This window comes from Delphinus delphis, chromosome 7 (genome assembly GCF_949987515.2).
Source record: "Delphinus delphis chromosome 7, mDelDel1.2, whole genome shotgun sequence".
Lineage (NCBI taxonomy): Eukaryota > Metazoa > Chordata > Mammalia > Artiodactyla > Delphinidae > Delphinus > Delphinus delphis.
In genome coordinates, this window is record NC_082689.1 from 59,657,780 (window position 1) to 59,676,789 (window position 19,010).

Below are 19,010 nucleotides of genomic sequence, written 5' to 3' on the forward strand. Positions count from 1 at the left end.
TTGACTGTTCATTGTCTATTTCTCCACTTCCTCTGTTTTTCTTTACAGGCAGTCTCTATAAAACTGTCCAGTAAAGTGCTTTGCCTTTCTTTGACCAATATATCAGCAGTGACTCAAGCTACTCCCAGGCATGTGGGAAGGAGGTGAGGGCCCAGGATGTTTGGAGTAGATTTACTCTAAAAGCTGTTCCTTAGTTGCTACCCCTGAGGTTCCCTTCTAAGGTCTGGACTCTTTAAGGATTCCTTCAGTTCTCTGAGTTACCCCATCCCTCTGATGAATTCCTTTATTCCTGAAGTCACTCACAGTTGGTTTACGTTACTTATGACCAAAAAAAGGAGCTTATATAAGAAGCCTATATAACATCGCCCTGGAGGCAAAGGGACTAAAGCTTGAGTCTTTAGCATGATATAAACACACTTACACATATGTGACTTTCAAGGATAGAGCCCTTTCCATTCGTTTGCCTGCAGCAGGATAAGTTTCTGGCCTCCCTGGCATGCTTTCTCGAGGCATTAGAGGACAGTAATTCTTGTTTTACTCCCAGTATCTAAGGACTGGACTTAAGCTGTCCAATATGGCAGCCACTAGCCACATCTGGCTATTTACATTTAAATTAATAGAAATTAAATAAAATGAACAATTCAGTTCCTCAGTCATAGTGGCCAATTTCAAGGCTAGTGGCTACTGGACTAGCACAGATATAGAATACTTCCATCACTGCAAAAAGTTCTATTGGACACTATTTATTTGGTTTTAACAAATTAGGCCCACTTCGGTTTTTAGCCAACTGAAGCACAGATGAACATGTACCATGCATGCAATACATTACCAAGAAATGTTCTTAAACTCTAATTAAAAGATAAGCTTTTAAAGAAATAAGTTGTGAAGAAAAAAAAAGTGACACACCCCATGCTTGGAACCCTAAGACCTGGATTAATCCTAGTTCTGCCACTTGCCTTGGGTATGTTTGTTTTTGCCTCAGAATCCTCATTTGTCAAATAAAGCTGATACTAACCCAATAGAGTCCTGTAAGGATAAAGTAGTATCATATGGGTCAGTGGTGCCTGACACATAGAGTTGATTCAAAATAGAACAATTAAGAGAATCTAAGTTCTCAAAGGGCGGGATGTGAAGGAGGTGGTCTGAGGGCACTAAGTAGTGTAGATGATACCCAACCATCCTGATTCCTTCCATCTCTGAGAAGAGAATTGGGATTGGATATCACAGGCCTCCTTTGATTCTACTGTCCACTCTCCTGCCTTCTCCTCCTCCCTGCAACATCATCCCCGCCACATCCCTACTGGGGCATGGCATAGATTTTCCCTCTAGGATCTTCTATTTTAAGAACAGAGGTCAGTGCTATGAATGTTCTCAATCAATTCTGAAGGAGAATAAGCTAATAAGAAATCAGAATTTGCCGGAAGAATAGAAGCTTAATGTTTGGGGCTTTGAGTTGTAAAGATATGACTTGGCCCACTACGTTCTCTCAGCCTTTTTTCGGTTTTGTTTGCCTTAAGCTTATCAACATGCTAACTGTTGGGGGGAAAAAAAAATCTAAACTCAATGGTGGTTTTTATTTTTCCTTCCAACAAATCTCAAAGGTCTAATAATGATTACTAAGTATGGAGTTAAAGAGCACAGAGAGATCCTGAATGTGTTAATTTGACTTGAGAAAAACTATGTATGAGCCAGAAAGAACGTGTAATATATTTAAGTCTCATTAAGCTGTCATTACTTGGAAAGATATTTTCCAGGCAAATAAACACCCAAATCTCACTCTTGCAGCATCCTCAGAATAGCACATTCAACTCCAATCTCCTATCCTCACACATTCTGTTGACTTCAAAGAGAATTATGGGTGAACAAGAAAATGAAAATCAGGTAGGGCAATTATAATTCTGAAAAAGGAAAACAGGCCACATCGATTGGGTTGCTCAGAGAAAAGAGAGCCATTCTCCTTCACTATATTTCGCTGCTCAAGAAGGCCAAAGTATTTGGGGGCCTAATTTTTTGCTGCTTTAAAAATAAAGCAGAATTGGAAAGTATACTTTCACATTCTGCCAAAGTTGAGGGTGAATCTCATTCATAATATTCACTCCTCTTATTCAACTTGTATCTTCTGAATGTTCCCTCTGTACCAGACACTGTGCACCCACTGGTCAACTCAATAGACTATTGAAAAGCTGCCCCCAAGCAAGTTCAGTGTGAAGCTACCTAGAGGAACTGCCATTAGAATTTCAAGTTTTATATCTTTGACATAAGTCCATGGGATAATGATAAAAATAGCCACAAAGGAATACCTTTCGGTATCTAGAGAACAGGGTGAACTAGGACGAATGTGAAAGAAAAGTGACCCCCCAATGATAACTTGTATCTATCTCAGCAGGTTAGTGTTCTGATTAATACTACAGCTTAGAGGGACACAAACAGATCACCGTCCATCCTGCCAGGTATCCGGACAGAGGTACAAAGTCTGTCTCCAAGCTTAGGAAACTATCCCTAATAATATTCCCTAATGATATTGTTCACCATAGCCTTCCTGGCCTACCTCCCAGGTATGTATATTGTATATTTCTCATCAGCATTACCTTCCTTATAAGGGTAAACTGGCTCACTTTCCTCTGCACAGGGAATAAGGAGGAAATCCTTAAACATGGCACAGCAAAACCATGCCAGGGAGAGCTGGAAACCTACGCGAGGGGAAAACTGCTGAGGTTTCAGAGTTCGACAAGGGCGGAAAGCACAATTCTGCCCGAGCCATGACTTACCTTGAGAGCACGCAATGAGATAACGGCCATGTACGTGTGGGGTGTTGTCGAGGGGACAGACTTCTCACAACAAAAGGATATTGGGCCACCAGAGCTGGGCAAAGCTGGGTATTCGGCATAAAAACACAGTGCATCATAACAAAGTCATTTAAAACTGAATCTGCAGGGGGGCAAAACAAAGCAGAAAAGGAAATCAGATTCCTGTAGAAAAGTTTAGGAAAGCAGGAGTATCTATTCATTTGTTCTTGGCCAGTGGTTCTTACACATCGGCTTGGGGTATTGTGGTTTTACTGTACAAAGAAGCACTGTGTATAAAAGTAATACGATTGACAGAGCTTGAGATCAAAACTCAATTTCTTAGGACAATGGACAAAACGTATGGTAGTTTTAAAAGAGACAGACTTGTAATAATGACACTGGTCACCTGAGCCACAATTAAAAAAATATATATATATATAAAACTAAGGAGCCACACGTGGGCAGTACCATGTGTGCAGGATTAGGACGTGGTCATTTCTTTGTCTATTTTACACCACCTGTCTTTGGTCAATCTCTCTTTTCCTTTATATCTTTTTTACCTTCTATTTCCAGAAGGAGCAATAAAAGATGAAAGGGTGATAGAATCACAGAAAAAGGAGGTGGTAAGAGCAGAGAACTGGTGAGGGAAACAGAAGCAGAAAAAAAAGAAAAAAAAGACAAGATAAAGGCTGTGAGCAGCAATTGAAGCAAAACAAAAGCTCTCCAGTAGATTAAAATGGTGTATGTCCTATATTTGAAGCTATTTTTAGATAGGTAAGTGGGGGAGATGGCAAAAGAAATAAGGCAAGTCCCCCCAGATAAGCTTCATCTTGAATGTGATGCTGGTTCTTCATTGCAAAGACTATATTAGCCAGGCAGCCTTAATGGGAAAGCACGTAAAGACAGACCTAAAAGCCTTAGGAGTACACAAGTTAAAGCTTTGGAATCCAAGATACTTATGGGGGTTTTCAATTAAAAATGAACTACCATGGCTGAGATCTGTGAAACTCACATAACTTCTCAAATAGAAAAGGGTGAGAAATATGAAAATTGCCTAACTATAGGTATTGAATTTTCAATGTCTATGTTTTAAATTAACAAATACTATCAAAGTTGGAATCAGTGACTAAAGGTTTAACTGTTATACGTATTTTTAAAAAATTGGTATAACTGTCATAAATTATGTAAGTTTAAGATACACAAAGTGTTGATTTGATACGTGTACCTACTGCAATATGATTACCACCTTAGCTTTAGTTAACATATCTATCGCGTCACATAATACCATTATACTCATTTAAATATAGGTGATGAGTGTGATCCAAAGTTGTCCTAACTAGGCGTTACTATTGATTTCTGTCCCATTATACTGAGCCAGAGAAGATGCCGAGGTGTCAGACAGAAGCTGAATGGAACTTTTTTTCTTAGGTATGAAAGGACGGTCATTGGCATGTCTGAGTTGAACATCTAGTGTCATCCTTGTATGTTTTAGATATAAAGGATTTCTCTGAGGATAGGAGAGAAAGTGCTTGCTTATAAGGCTCCCCGAGGCCTGTGCTATAAAGTAATTTAAATTTTGCTAAAGCAGAGATTTGAGGAGCGTGCTCCAAGGCTGGCGAGACCGTCAATCAGCATGGTAATCACCCAGCACCCACATCTCAACGTGGCTTTCTCATTCTCTGCTCATAAGCAGTAACTCTTGAGAACTGATTAAAAAAATCATTTCCTACTAGAAAATGATTTTCCAAGTCGCTCAAGGACTAATTCTGGTCATAGAAGTAGAAAGTCTAGGAAACCAAAAGGTCTCAGGCAGAAAATACGTGTTTTGGGGTAAACTAAGAGAACGTGCTATCAAAGCCAGGGGTGTTCATTTCTACGATGTAAACCAGTTTCACTGGCAACTCTGACATCTCTTTCGTATTGTAAATCCAGAAATGCCAAGGGTCTCCCACCCCACTGCATCCATGAGTTTCATGGGGCTGAACTAAGATTATTTTTAGTGTCTAGGAGGACCATACAGTAATTCATATTTTTGATTATAAGAAAGACAGATTTATTCTTTCATCCAATCCATGAACATTACTTGCAAGAGTAACAAAATCAGAAAAAAACTGCAGGGAATAAAGTTCAGTATTAAATTATGATGTGAACTTAGTTCTAATATAAAAAATGGAATGGTCAGGAGTCATATCCTAAGTGGCAGCCACGCTATATACACTGATTTCTGGCCTCCAAGTTTTTAAGAAGCAATAATCCAGTCCCCTCCTCTTTCAGAAGTGACTTTAAAAGGAAGAATATATTTGTTCTTCATGGGTAGTAAAGGTCTTACAGATCTTTTCTTAGATTCCATAGTCTCTAATGCACCAGAACGTTCCTCTTTGGACAATATTCACTTTAGAGAAGATGTTGTTTCTTGTATTGTGCAATCACACATTCTGGGCAGCACTTAATCGGAGGGGAAAAATCTGTATTTTTCCTGACCTCGGGTCCTAGAAATTTGGTTTGAGGTTATGTTTGCCTCTTGGAAGCAAGCAATCCTCTCATAACTGGTCCCTCAAGGATTTCCTTTTTCAAGAAGAGATCTTATCACATTCTCCTTGCTCAGACATCTTCAACCACTTCTCAAGGCTTAGCTTCACATTTAAGATGGCTCTGAGATCTGAACCCTAATTCTTAGACCCTACTTTCTTTCTGACACTTATGTATACAATAGTCTAGCAAAGCCAGACCACCTGGTCCTCCTTGTCTCTTTCTAGGTCAGCACTCATGTTGTCCCTCAGGATGGAAGACCTCATCCTTAGTCTCTAGTTACTGGTTACCTGCCTTCCTTCAGGGCCACTTCAAAGGCTGTATCCTCTGTGACACTCTGCCTGGTCCCCTCAGCCTTATGATCAAGTTGTCTGCACATTCCTTTAGGTCCTGTAGCAGGTTATAAGCTTCCTGAGGACAGGAGGGTGGTTTCTTGTTCACACTGCCTTGTCCTAAGCGTCCAGCTTAGCACCAGCCCAACAAGATCCTCAACAAATACTGAACTGAAAATATCTGCCCTGGAGCCAGAGATCCTGGCTTTTATATCTACTACTCCCCAATTAATTCACTACATAAAAAACCTTAGATAATGTATACAAAAAAAGGAGAAACTGGAATGAGAAGATAAAATAAGAAGTAAATCAGTGGTAAAATACTTTTAGGAGGCATAATAATGTTAACTTTACCTTGAGTATATTGCAAAGATGACAGAACTGGACATTGAACTACTACTAAGTGTTTTAGATAAGTCTTTGAACTTCTTTCAGTGAGAAGTCTTCTTCTATGGAGTTCAGTGTGCTTAAAAATATTAACCCATTATTCTGAGGGGCCAGTAGCAAATGAATGTGGGCTGTTCCAAAGTCACACATAAGATGGTAACCAAAGTGGAGAATGATACCAAACTCTGAACACTTAATTCATTGGTAAGATTCATCTCATTTACCCTCAAATCTCTGTGTCTTAGTTAACAAGACTGGTTCACTGGAAGGTGGTATTATGATTCTTTCCCCCAAGAAAGATATGCTGAAGTCCAAATTCGCAGTACCTCAGAATGTGACCTTGTTTGAAATAAGGTCTTTACAGATATAGTCAAGTTAAGATAATTCATGTGGGACCTAATCCAATATGATCGATGTCCTTATAAAAAGGGGAAATTTGGACACAGAGACACATGCACAGAAGGAAAACGATGTGAAGTGACACAGGGAGAATACTGGGTAAAGATGAACATTGGAGTGACATATCTACAAGCCAAGGGATGCCAAAGATGGCCAGCAACCCCCCAGACGCTAGGCAAGAGGCATGGAACGGATTCTCCCTCACAGCCCTCAGAAGGAACCGACCCTGCCGTCACACGGATCTCAGACTTCTAGCCTCCTGATCTAAGAAGCAATACATTCTGTTGCTCAAGCCACCCAGTTTGTGGCACTTAGTTCTAGCAGTCCTAGGAATCTAATACAGGTGGTGTTTCGTTACACCCTGGGGCAGCCCAAGCATCTCAGAAAGAACCACTTTACTCCCAGTTGGAGCACAGTTGTGCCTTTTACAGAGGCAGCTTTGAATCCTTTACGGGAACAGGTACTATTTAAATTATAGCCTAAGAGGTGCCTACGGAAGGTGGGATCTACATGAACTTAACAAATGCCTTTGGAAGGCTACTCTTAATATCTGTGAATGAGACTGAGCCATCTACATAGCACAGCCAGGACGAGTAGGCAGAGGAGGGTCAAGAGGATGCTCTTCTAGTGGTCATACCCATGACCCATTTCTAAAACTGCTGTGGCTACACACACTGAGAATGAACTCAGAACTGTTTTTACAATGCTCTGCGTGGATTTAATAGACACACAACTGTTCTAGGTGTTTACCTGTTGCTTCATTTAAAGCTGGCTCAAGGCGTATCGTTTCTAGAAAATGCTCTAAAATTTTTTCAGGTGTTCCTGACATCACAGTATACCTGGATAAGAAATAAAACCATCATTAGTTTTTCAAAAGAGGGCAAATCACTAATATATAACATTTTACATATCTGCGTTTTTGGGTTTTTTTTTTTGAGATCCCAGGGAACCATATGGGCTCAACTTGTGACCCATATTCTCTGTAAGGTAAGAAGGATCATGTACCTTGTCAAAGTCACATAAGCAGGCAACAGAAACATCTCAAATTGAAGTAGTTACTAAAACATTATTCTTTTTTCCCTACATGGGACTAAAGTAAACTTCTTGGAGAGTGGCTCTAGCAGGCTGGGAACTGAGGCATTTCAGCCTTGTTTCAAGGGGGAGTGAAAAGGGACATGTAAATCCCGGGGCAGCTCAGGGCAAGGGGAAGTGACAGTAAACTAGGTTATCCATATATGGGTTACTTGTTGCAAAATTTCGACCGCACACTGGATTCCCCTGCCTATTTCTGGAATGCTCTGTGTTTCCCAACTGTACACTGGTATGTGCTTTGGAAATGCAGCTAAGAATAAGAGAAAAGAAAACAAACCCCCAAAACACCAATGAGCAAACAGACCCCAGTAGCATCTGAAGAGGAAATAAATCAGTAGTGGAACATCCCTGTAACTTATATCAAGGTCAAATGTCAATTAGTTGGCAGGGTGGGGGACGTTAGGCATCATATCAGAAGATCCAGCCATGAAGCTCTTCAATCAACATGGGAGGATGTAGTTTTTAAAATTGAAGGTGGGTTATTTCAAAGTCATATTCAAGACGGTCAAAAACAGTGGGTGAAAGCTATGGGCAAAATACATTAATGGGATCTGGGTAATCATATTCCAAAACGTAGACTTTGCTCTTCTGCTTGGCATTTCACTTAGGGCAAAATGACAGGGAATAAAAACAACAATGAAAATGAAATTCTCTTGTGTTTAGCAAGCAGCGGTAGAATTCAGCTCCAGGAGAACTCAGGGCTTTTGTGCCTCCTCACCAATACCCTTTCCCTGCCTGTTTGAGACCTCAGAGGAAGTGTGTTGAGAGCCCAAGAATATCTCTAATGTATTCAATCTCAGGGGCTTAACCTCCTGCCTGAGGGAGTGAAGAAGAGGCAATGCAACATACGACCCTGTGCCCGGGAACACGGAGTGAGTGAAGCAACCCCGGTTTTGAAGGAGATAGCAAATGCAGTCTATTTGGAAGGTAACTGTTACTTAAACCTATTGTGTGTGTGCATGTGCGTGTGTGCCCTCAGGACCAAAAGGAAGCTGAAGAATCAATCAATCTCTGAAAGAATCTGGCTTTGGAGCCTAGAGGAAGAGCCAGGGAATAAAAAAAAACAAACAACTACTTTAATCCAAAAAGTATGACCCTTTTCTCAAAGTAAACAGCATAGAAGATGAGGGTTTTTCCTCTTATAGGCAATGACTATTTGAGGGAAGGAGAGGGCGAATCTATAAATGACTTTCAATACTTAAATGGAGAAATCTGCTCAGTTCATTCAATAATTCCTAAAATGTATGATTCTTTGATGACCCTTCCAAGATGATCTGCAAGAGGAGCAGCATGTGGCCACACGAATAAGGAACTGGAGTTGGAGAGGGCAGCCAGAAGGCTGGCTTCCCATTCTGGTGTTCTTGGTTAGGACATTTCTTAGCTAGGGTTTTTGTCTGGCCAAAAAGAATAAGGGCTTGGGGCTTCCCTGGTGGCGCAGTGGTTGAGAGTCCGCCTGCCGACGCAGGGGACGCGGGTTCGTGCCCCAGTCCGGGAAGATCCCACATGCCGTGGAGCAGCTGGGCCCGTGAGCCATGGCCACTGACCCTGCGCGTCTGGAGCCTGTGCTCCGCAACGGGAGAGGCAACAGCAGTGAGAGGCCCGCTTACCGCAAAAAAAAAAAAAAAAAAAAAAAAAAAGAAAAAAGGCTTACCTGGGTGGCAAGCCTTGAATGCTCTCGGCTCACTAGTAAGAGAAAATGGCGTCTCTACTCTCTGCCCACCTGGTCAATTGCAGACATCAGGGCACCTGTCTTTTGCTGCCAAAGTCTTCCTCTAGTGGTACAACTGCCTTACCCTACCCTATCTCTCTTCTCAGCTCCACAGAAGGCTATTCAGGGGTTGGTAATCTCTCAGGACCAGGAACTCTGAAGAGGGAGGGGCAGGGAGCTTCTGGCCTGTGATCTTGCAGCTCTGGGCTTGGCGGAAACATGTTATTACTTTCTTTCAGGCTGGACACTGCCAGGTGCCTACTGCTTGACTTCTGTTTAAATGGAGAAGACTTGAAGACCAGACAGTATGGCTCTCTTCAGTTTATTGCATGAAGAAGTTACTGTAGTCCAAGTTAAAGAGAACCCTGATTGGTTACATTATCTAAGCTGTGAGGTTCTAAACTTGAGAGAGAAAAATCTTTTTCTAACACCGAGTCCGGAAATGAGGACAAGTCTATCTGTATCCAGAACAAAAAAAGAGGTGGGGAATGGTGCCTAAAAGAGACTATCTTTCTGCAAACAGGATGGAGTTGAACGACTGGGTGGTTGATAGTCTAAGGAAAAAGCAACACAGTCACTAAAAACAGGAATAGTCATTTCAAATTCTCTCTTATTAAAACCACATAACCGGGGGCTTCCCTGGTGGCGCAGTGGTTGAGAGTCCGCCTGCCGATGCAGGGGACACGGGTTCGTGCCCCAGTCCGGGAGGATCCCACATGCTGTGGAGCGGCTGGGCCTGTGAGCAATGGCTGCTGAGCCTGCGCTCCGCAACGGGAGAGGCCACAACAGTGAGAGGCCCGCGTAACGCAAAAAAAAAAAACAAACCACAGAGCAGAAGATATCCAAAATGGTAGATATTTGAGGGCTTCATATAGTTTATCCGTCATGAGAAATACTGTCTTGCTATTGACATTTTAATATCACACTCAGAGTTGAGTGGCTTGAGGAGAGTCAGGCAGTTTTGAACGGTTAAGATGTACAGTCATCCCTCGGTATCCGCGGGGGGTCGGTTCCAGGACCCCCGCAGATACCCAAATCCATGGATGCCCAAGTTCCTTGTATAAAATGGTGTAGTATTTGCATATGACCTACACACTTCTCATATACTTTATTTTTATTTTTTTCTTCTTATATACTTTAACTCATCTCTATATTACTTATAATACCTAAGACAATGTAAATGCTATGTAAATAGTTGTAACTACAGTGTAAATGCTATTTAAACAGTTGCCAGTGTGCGGCAAATTCAAGTTTTGCTTTTGGGAACTTTTTGACAATTTTGTTTTCCCAGATATTTTCCATCTGTGGTTGGTTGAATCTGTGGATGTGGAATCCCCAGATACGGAGGGCCAACTGTATGCATAAACTACTCTGGATTTCTCAGGGTAAAGGTAAATCAGAAAAATAACGTTATCAGCACCAACATGGTGACCCTCTTTGAGCTGAAAAAAGATAATTTCTGAGGAGACAGGGGCCCTAAAGGATCCTAAATTTTAAGTCCCTCCAGAGACACGGTTGTTGCCACGTTTTTCGAGTTGTCCAGAACATCAGGTCAAAATTCACTTACACGGCGCCCCCTCGTTTCAACTTGGTCTGGCTCGGGAAAACTCAACACGGAAAAGGACCCTTTGAAAGAGTGGCTTCTTACTCTTCAGGGAATGGTTGGCATGGTGCACTTCTGTGTATACCTGATATTTCCTAAATGGTGTGCTGTGAACATGCACGAGGCTTTGAATTATGTAAGAAATTTAGATTGGTCTACAGGACACAAATAAGGAGATATAACAGAAATCAGATCTAGGCCTAAAATAAATTGAATGCGTGTGGGCTCTCCTTTTCCCTTTAGTTCGATTTCATAAAAAAATCTATATTTGGAGAGCACTCTGAATGGAAGCTGTTGTAACATGCAAACGCTTTTGATCATCTTCACATGCCATAAAGAGGTGAAGGAAGGGGGCCTCCGGGGCCCTCTTGGTCAAATGGTTTAAGGTTGTGAAGAATTTAAGGCTTACTTTTTCAGGTAGCAAAATTTTCCTGAGACATCTGAGGCATTATTAAAGAATGTAGATGACCACTATAAAATGGCCTAGTTATACTTAAAAGCACTAAAGAAAATCACTGGGGGTAGTCCCAGACTTCACATAAAAAATATTTTCATTCTCATCCTCCTTTGTGGGCTGGAAGGACAACTGCTGAAAAACATGTGAACAGGAACATTTTTCAAGAATGCATAGTAGTGAAAAATAGAAAAATAATAAAGAATTCTGGATGGTAATTTTATAGGTTTGTAAGTGAAGGGATAGTTTTTTATATAGTCTATTTTATGTCAGCCCTTTTGAAATACATTGCTTTGCAACGTTTACTAGATAGTGTTGAGGAGAGAGTATCTATATACCATATTTCGCTAGAGTAAGTTGTGAGGCTAAGGGAGCATAGGCTCAGAAGTTGGTCAAGCTGGACTTGAATGCAAGCTGTCATTAAAAGTGCTGTCACCCTGGGCAAGGAACTCACTTCTCTGAGCCTAAATTTTTCTATCATCTGTTAAAAGGGGTTGTAATAAGGATTAGATAAAATATGCAAGAAGTACTATGGCTCTTCAATAACGTTGTATTTCTTCCTGCCTTCTTTGCAGATACGTTGACTCATCCAGATGAAATGTCTGAGCCTTGGGCTTTCAGTCTAAACAATTAAAACTCATCATTTATGGTGAGTGTGTTGATTAATGGGAACATCCTGTTTACTTGGCAAAAAAAGAAAAATACTTGGGATGCACTCCATTTCAACATAGTCTGTGGCCGCATTTCTTTACCTACAGAATTGGTGTTTTTATTACTGTAAGATTAAAAATTAACGTTTATTTAAAAAATGAGATTCTGTCATTTTTAAATAATTTCTTAGAGCTACGTTTCCTAATTTCCCTAACTATTCAGATGTTCATACATTTGATTAAAAGAAGTCTCATGTAAGAAGTTGCAGCAAAAGATAGAACCGAACATAGACATACAGAAAAAGAGTCAAGTTAAATAGGTGACCTGATGTTAAATGTGAAGCAAATACCCTTCAGACGTTAGCAGGAATAAGTATGGATGAGGCCAAATGGATGTTTCCAGGCCACAGTCAATAGACTGTGTTGGGACTTGCCTGGTGGTCCAGTGGGTAAGACTCTGCGCTCCCAATGCAGGGGGCCTGGGTTCGATCCCTGGTCTGGGAACTAGATCCCACATGCCGCAACTAAGAAGCCTGCATGCCGCAACTAAGACCCGTTGCAGCCTAAATAAATAAATATTTTTTAAAAAATAGACTGTGTTATATTTGAAGTGTGGGTTTCCATCAAAGATGCTCATTCTGACCCCACGATGAAAACACTTCTTGAGAAATCCTACATATGAAATTCAAATACCAAAGGTTCTCCACACCCAGGGGCCTACGTATCCCTTGAGCCGCCTGGCACTCCTATGCCCATTGTTCTCTCCAAAGCTATTGCCTTCTGCTCCAAGCTATTACAGTTGCACACAGACAGAGGGAGTGTTTTTACAGTGGGGGAATATTCTCCCCCGAATTACTCTAGGCAGCACCGAGCTCGACGCAGTGCCAGAAACGGATACATTATACTCTATATGATGTGTGATTAGTCAATAGAGAGAAAAAAAGTCACACACACTGCCGTCTTCCACAAAAGAGGAGAACGTGCTATTGTAGAGATGATGATACCATGTGAAAAGGTTAATCATAGTCTGGCATTTGCAGTGTTGGATGCAAACCTACTTTTGCTGAGGCTGTGAGTTTCCTTGATTAGAAGCCCTGTTCCCTGCTGGGACCTTCTCCAGCACCAAGACATCTTGGTCATGTTCTTTAAGTCTGACTGTATTCGCCTCAACGTCCTGCAAATACAAATTACACCACATACAGATGCTGCCGTTTTTCTCAGACAATGAAAAAAATTTCAAATGCTTCAGAAACTCATTTGGCGCTTGTGATGCTAATTGTTGCATCTACAAATTAAGTCATTTTCAAAGTCAAGGGCTGGAACGGTCAGAGAAAGGACGAGATGAGGTTGGAGGCACGTGGTTTTAAAAGTCTGCTGTTACCCGAGATGCAGAAAATCAGCTGAGGAGAGAGGAGTGTGCTCAGAGAAACCTTTGGGAGAGGGTGGTACAGCGGAAAGAGAGAGGAGCCAGTGCACTTATTCTTGATAAATATATGTGGCAAATAGCACTCAGCTTCAGCAGAGTTCTTTCATTCTGATTATCTTCTGAGGGTACTTAGTTTTCTTAGGAGTGGCATGTTTTCCCTCTAATCAAAAGACTTGTAAAAACTATCAGTTTGAAACGTGTTAAAAACACTTTTCAGTTATTTGGAATAATTTTATAAATTATATCCATGATAATGGTCCTAATCTGATTCTTTCAAAGAATAATTGTGGCTGAGTGCAAACTTCATGTGTGTCAACTTCCAAAAGAGTAAAGTTCAAATTTCAATGTCATTAAAAAATGATTTATTAAAAAATCGTAATGCACGTTTCCTCCTCATTTGGTTCCTATTTTAAGAGACTGGATAAAAACCACATCAAATTCCATGTGGCATTTTTTCCTGTATTAGTCAATGCTTTAATCTTTAACTTAACTTTTTTTGCATCAAGAGAACGCATTCCTAAGACAAACTTTGTGTCAGAAATTTTGCTGCCAAAGGCAAAAGCTTAAGGTTGTGTAGGAATAGGTGTCCACACATAAGGGATGGGAAGGAGACTGTAAAGTAAATCTTCATTAAATAATGCCAAATGTACCAGAAAGCACAGAAGGTGCATGTAGGATTTCAGGGTAGGAGAGAGAAAGATGCTCAGGCTGGGAAAGGCATAGAAGGGAGTCTGCTCTGTGAGCCAGCAGGGAAGGGAAAAGAGCAAAGTGATCCTGGAGGGAACAGTGTCTCTGGGTGAGGTGGGATAGACCATGGGCCACCTGAAAGGCCAGGGGTGCTGGGACAATATCACCATGCCCAGCGGTCCACAATCAGGCTTCCACCAGCTAAAGCTGGGTTGTCCCTCGCAAGAGGCCAGGAGCTGGATGGTGGGGAGAACCTAGGGACCATCTATTCTAACCATCATCCACTCTCACAAATACTTTAACAAGCTTCCATTAGGCCCCTCTGCAGAGCCATCTCTAAGTGCAATCTCATGGCTCCTCCTACAACCCCAACTGTTCTTCACCTACTTGCCAGAGTCTGCAATTCCTTTAGTGTGAATCAATTTGACAAAAAGCACTTGAAATGAAAATGCTTGGTTAGAGTAACCGTGGTGGACATTAATTGCAACTAAAATGTAGTCACTTAATAAATCCAGAGGGAGTGTGAGGATATGAGAAAGATTCAGATTTGGGAAGAGACAGGAGGTTTAGGATAGAGAAAGACATGGAGAGGGAGGTGGGGAAGGACACAAAAGGGGAAACCTAGGATTGCGAAGAGAAATGTCTCAGGCTTTGGCATTTTGCCAAGGCATCCCTATTTGTCTTCAGTGCTCATGGACCCGTTCAGGTGTGTGCAGGGTTATTTGGTCCAGCACAGCGCGGCACATTTGCAGCCTTACTGGAATATCACCTCTGGACCCCAGAACCCACCCCAGCACATTGAACGTGCCAGGTTTGTAAGCAAGGCCCTCTGGCCCTAGAGCATTCATTAATCACAGTGCTGGCTCAATTAACACTACACTCATTCTTCTTATCTGACAAAAGTGAAAATGCGACGCCCCTCAGCCACGCTTCACCTTGGACTCACCCTCAGGATCCGGTTAAAATCCTCCTTGTCTACTCTTAAGAAATGGCAGTTATCTTCTCGCAAGACGATGGAGGCAGCTCTCGGGGCATCATTCACTAGCGCTAACTTGCCGAAGTCATCGCCTTCGTGCAGCGTGCAGACCACACCCTGGAGAGAGCAACACATCCAGATGAAGGTGATCCCTGAAAGGGAGCAAACACCCACCTGCACCCCCCCCCCCCCCGCCGCAAAACACTGTATATATCAATAGGCTGTACCCAGGGATGTCAAGTGTGGGGGGAATCAGATAATTACGTTATAATGTTTCATTTCTCTTTCATTGAGTAATCTGGGCTAGGGCCTAACTTAAATGTATACATTATAATCCAGGAGCCCCAGAAAATTCAGTACTACTCTGAGTATAATAACTTAGATAACTTATGATTAGAGATGCTATAATGTCTTTTCTGCATAGAGTAACAATGTTGTAGCAAGTTTAATTGCAGCATTAAGTTGTTAATACTTAGAACCACTAGTATATGGAGCATAATAAAGTTTCAGAAAGAAAAAAAGATATATATACCTTGCCATAAATGACTACATTCACTGATCCTTTTAGAATAATGTACCAGGAGGTGCCTTCTTCCCCCTGGTTAAACACTAGATACAAAAAAATGAAAAGACTTATGACAAGAGTAGAAGCACATCAGTATAAATTACAGCTTATCAAATCATCATTTTTAAGTCCCCAGAATTATGCATTTAATTCCAGAAGGGAAAAAAAAATCACTGGCAAATACGAACTTATTCATGTGGAATATTACTTCCTTTTCTTTAGAATGTGAAAGGAACAGAAATACTGCACTCCTTGCTGTGCCCTAAAGATACGTATTCACTAGATACAAATTCACCAGCTATCCATTCCTTAAAGCAATACATTTCCCCCACAATTCATCAAAACTTACTAAGCTATAGAACACAGTTTTTAAAAGTATTCTGAATGGTAAAGTGAAGTTTGAAAACATGCAAATCAGCACTACATAGTGTCGATGGATGCATACCTACATATTTTTTAAAAAATGGGTTGGAATGATAACCGCATCATACAGGGTAGGAGTTACCTTGGGGAGGGGAAGAGAAGAATGAGATAAAGGAGGGAACAAGGAGCCTTCAAATGCAGAATTTCATTTTTTAGAAAATATAAAAAATGAAAAAATATGGCATAAGGTTATTATTTGATAAAAAATGTTTTTTAAAAAGGTGTTTGTGGGCTTCCCTGGTGGCGCAGTGGTTGAGAGTCCGCCTGCCAATGCAGGGGACACGGGTTCGTGCCCCGATCCGGGAAGATCCCACATGCTGCGGAGCGGCTGGGCCCGTGAGCCATGGCCGCTGAGCCTGCGCGTCCAGAGCCTGTGCTCCGCGGCGGGAGAGGCCACAGCAGTGAGGGGCCCATATACCGCAAAAAAAAAAAAAAAGGTGTTTGTAACAACCTCTAGTTTTTCGTTTGAAATATTTAAGTATTTCATGATAAAATGAAAACCATCAGTGAGTGAAAAGAATAAGAAAAGTTGCAAGTCATCAGTGATCATAAAAATTTAAAAAATATTAAAAGTGAACCTTTAAAATGTGAAGGAAAGACATTCTTACTAAAGTAAATATCAATGTTAGAAATACCACTTTTGATGACTAAAAGTAAAATATTTGAAACTCATTTTTAATTCTTTTCGCTTTTACAATTCATGGTCTCTGCTTATTTGACTAACACAACTCAGTCTGAAGAAAGAGCAAGATTTTCCAAAGAATGTCTCTTGAAAAGTTAACACGTGTCCATTATAAATGTTTTCTATGTTTCACTGGGTTTAGGAAGTGTCAGTTTACATGGTGTGAAATGTATCTTTACTGTGGAACTCCTGAGAAAGGTAGCATGCTAGTGTGTGTTACTATTCTCCAAGAGAGATCAGAGAAAGAGGCATTTCCTGATCTGAATACACCGCTAACCATGTTTTTCAAGAAGCGTTTTGTACGACTAGTGGGAAATGCCAGCCGAAATAATTTTGCTCACTTTTTTTTTTTTTGCGGTACGCCGGCCTCTCACTGTTGTGCCCTCTCCCGTTGCGGAGCACAGGCTCCGGACGCGCAGGCTCAGCGGCCATGGCTCACGGACCCAGCCGCTCCGCAGCATGTGGGATCTTCCCGGACCGGGGCGCGAACCCGTGTCCCCTGCATTGGCAGGCGGACTCTCAACCACTGCGCCACCAGGGAAGCCCTTGCTCACTTTTATTAATATGAAATTTCAATTTCTTGCTCCCAAATATGATCACAGAACTAAACTACAACGTGCACGCTGGAGAGATACTACATATTAGTATTGCATAAATATTTGGGGCAAAGAAATTCTCTCAGGCTCGGAGCTGTTAGTGAAAATGAGAGAAGAACAAGAAGGCAGGAGAGTATGCCAGTCTAACTAGCCTCTCAAGAGATAGATTAGTTTCTCTCAAGCCACAAACTGAAGTGAGGTCACTGTGAAAAGGTTTTGCCTGGGGTCCCCCCTGAAGAGCACTGACTTCATCTCACCCTCTTTAAACACTGCCTTGAGCCAGCAGGGGAGGGAGCAAGTGGAGACACAGGCTGGCAACTGCTCCCAGGCTGGCACCCAAAACCCAGCGGGCTGCAGAGTAAGGGATACGTGCTGGGAATAATCACAGGTCCAGAAAAACAAATGGCGCCACGTGACATCCTGGCAAGTCAGACCCAGACCCAAGAAAGGGGAGCATTTGCAGTCAGGCTCCCATGGCGCATGCTCGGGAGGGGGCCAGCCAGGCACCATGCACGATTACAGTCTTCACTTACACACGGTTCCTCCTTTGGCGTGGGACTCGAAAATGAGAACACCTGCTAACTCCCGTTTCACCTAGAAGGAAAAGAGAAGGAATGTGGGGGAAAGGCCAGATTGGGGGGGGGGGCTGGGGAGGGACTTGTTCTCTTTCTGAACAGTGCTGACTTCCACGCGGACACCTCCCACTCTGCTTTGCTGCTCCTCCTGTCTAGAACCACTTCCACTAGATGTGCCACTAGATTGTTTTTTAGTTTTTTAAAAAATTGAAGTATAGTTGATTTACAATGTATAGCAAAGTGATTCAGTTATGCATATATATATATTTCTTCAGATTCTTTTCCATTTTAGTTTATTACAAGTTATTGAATATAGTTCCCTGTGCTATACATTAGGACCTTGTTGTTTATCTGTTTTATACATAGTAATGTATATCTGTTATTATCAAATTTCTAATATATCCCTCCCCTCCTTCTCCTTTGGTAGCCCTAAGTTTGTTTTCTATATCTGTGAGTCTATTTCTGTCTTGTAAATAAGTTCCTTTGTATAATTTTTTTAGGTTCCACATATAGGAGATATCATATGATATTTGTCTTTGTCTGACTTACTTCACTTAGTATGATAATCGCTAGGTCCATCCATGTTGCTACAAATGGCATTATTTCATTCTTTTTATGGCTGAGTAGTATTCCATTGTATATATGTACCACATCTTCTTTATCCTTTTATCTGTTGATGGACATTTACGTTGCGTCCATGTCTTGTGCCACCAGACTCTTAAAGCTTTTTACAAAAGATGTTTTATAAGCTAATTCGTACAAGACAACCTCCCTAGAGACTGTTTAAACTTGGCTTCACATGTAGGAACTAGGCAATTTCTCTGCCTGTCTTGCATCTCGGTGAGAGGGTGAGAGCAGCCACAATATCGTGACTCTTGCTCCTGGAGGCTCTTCTTTGCATCACACATCATGCATCACCGCAAACATGTTAGAAAACTCAATGTCTTGAAGTTGAATAATAAAGCTTAAATGTGTGAGCTATTTCTTTTTAATTCCAAACTATGGTCCCAAATTATGTTCTCTCTCCCTAAGAACCAAATAACCTGAGATCTTCCACAGTGCCTGGGTATCTGGGATTTGAGGTAGAAGACTCCTCCTTTCCACTACCCACAATCCTCCCAATTCCACCAAGGCTGGGGA

At 41.6% G+C, this 19,010-nt stretch overlaps 1 protein-coding gene across 2 annotated transcripts in view; it reads right to left on the minus strand.

The window, feature by feature from the left end:
• Positions 1-19,010, minus strand: part of RAPGEF4 (Rap guanine nucleotide exchange factor 4) — a 317,882-nt gene that overhangs the window by 45,894 nt on the left and 252,978 nt on the right. For both annotated transcript variants that reach the window (XM_060016578.1, XM_060016577.1), the window contains 6 exons: positions 17,829-17,889; positions 15,562-15,638; positions 15,000-15,146; positions 12,999-13,114; positions 7,184-7,272; positions 2,850-2,928 (listed from right to left, as the gene is read on the minus strand). In XM_060016578.1, the coding sequence (XP_059872561.1) occupies positions 2,850-2,928; positions 7,184-7,272; positions 12,999-13,114; positions 15,000-15,146; positions 15,562-15,638; positions 17,829-17,889 (569 nt within the window). The remainder of the gene's footprint in view (positions 1-2,849; positions 2,929-7,183; positions 7,273-12,998; positions 13,115-14,999; positions 15,147-15,561; positions 15,639-17,828; positions 17,890-19,010) is intronic.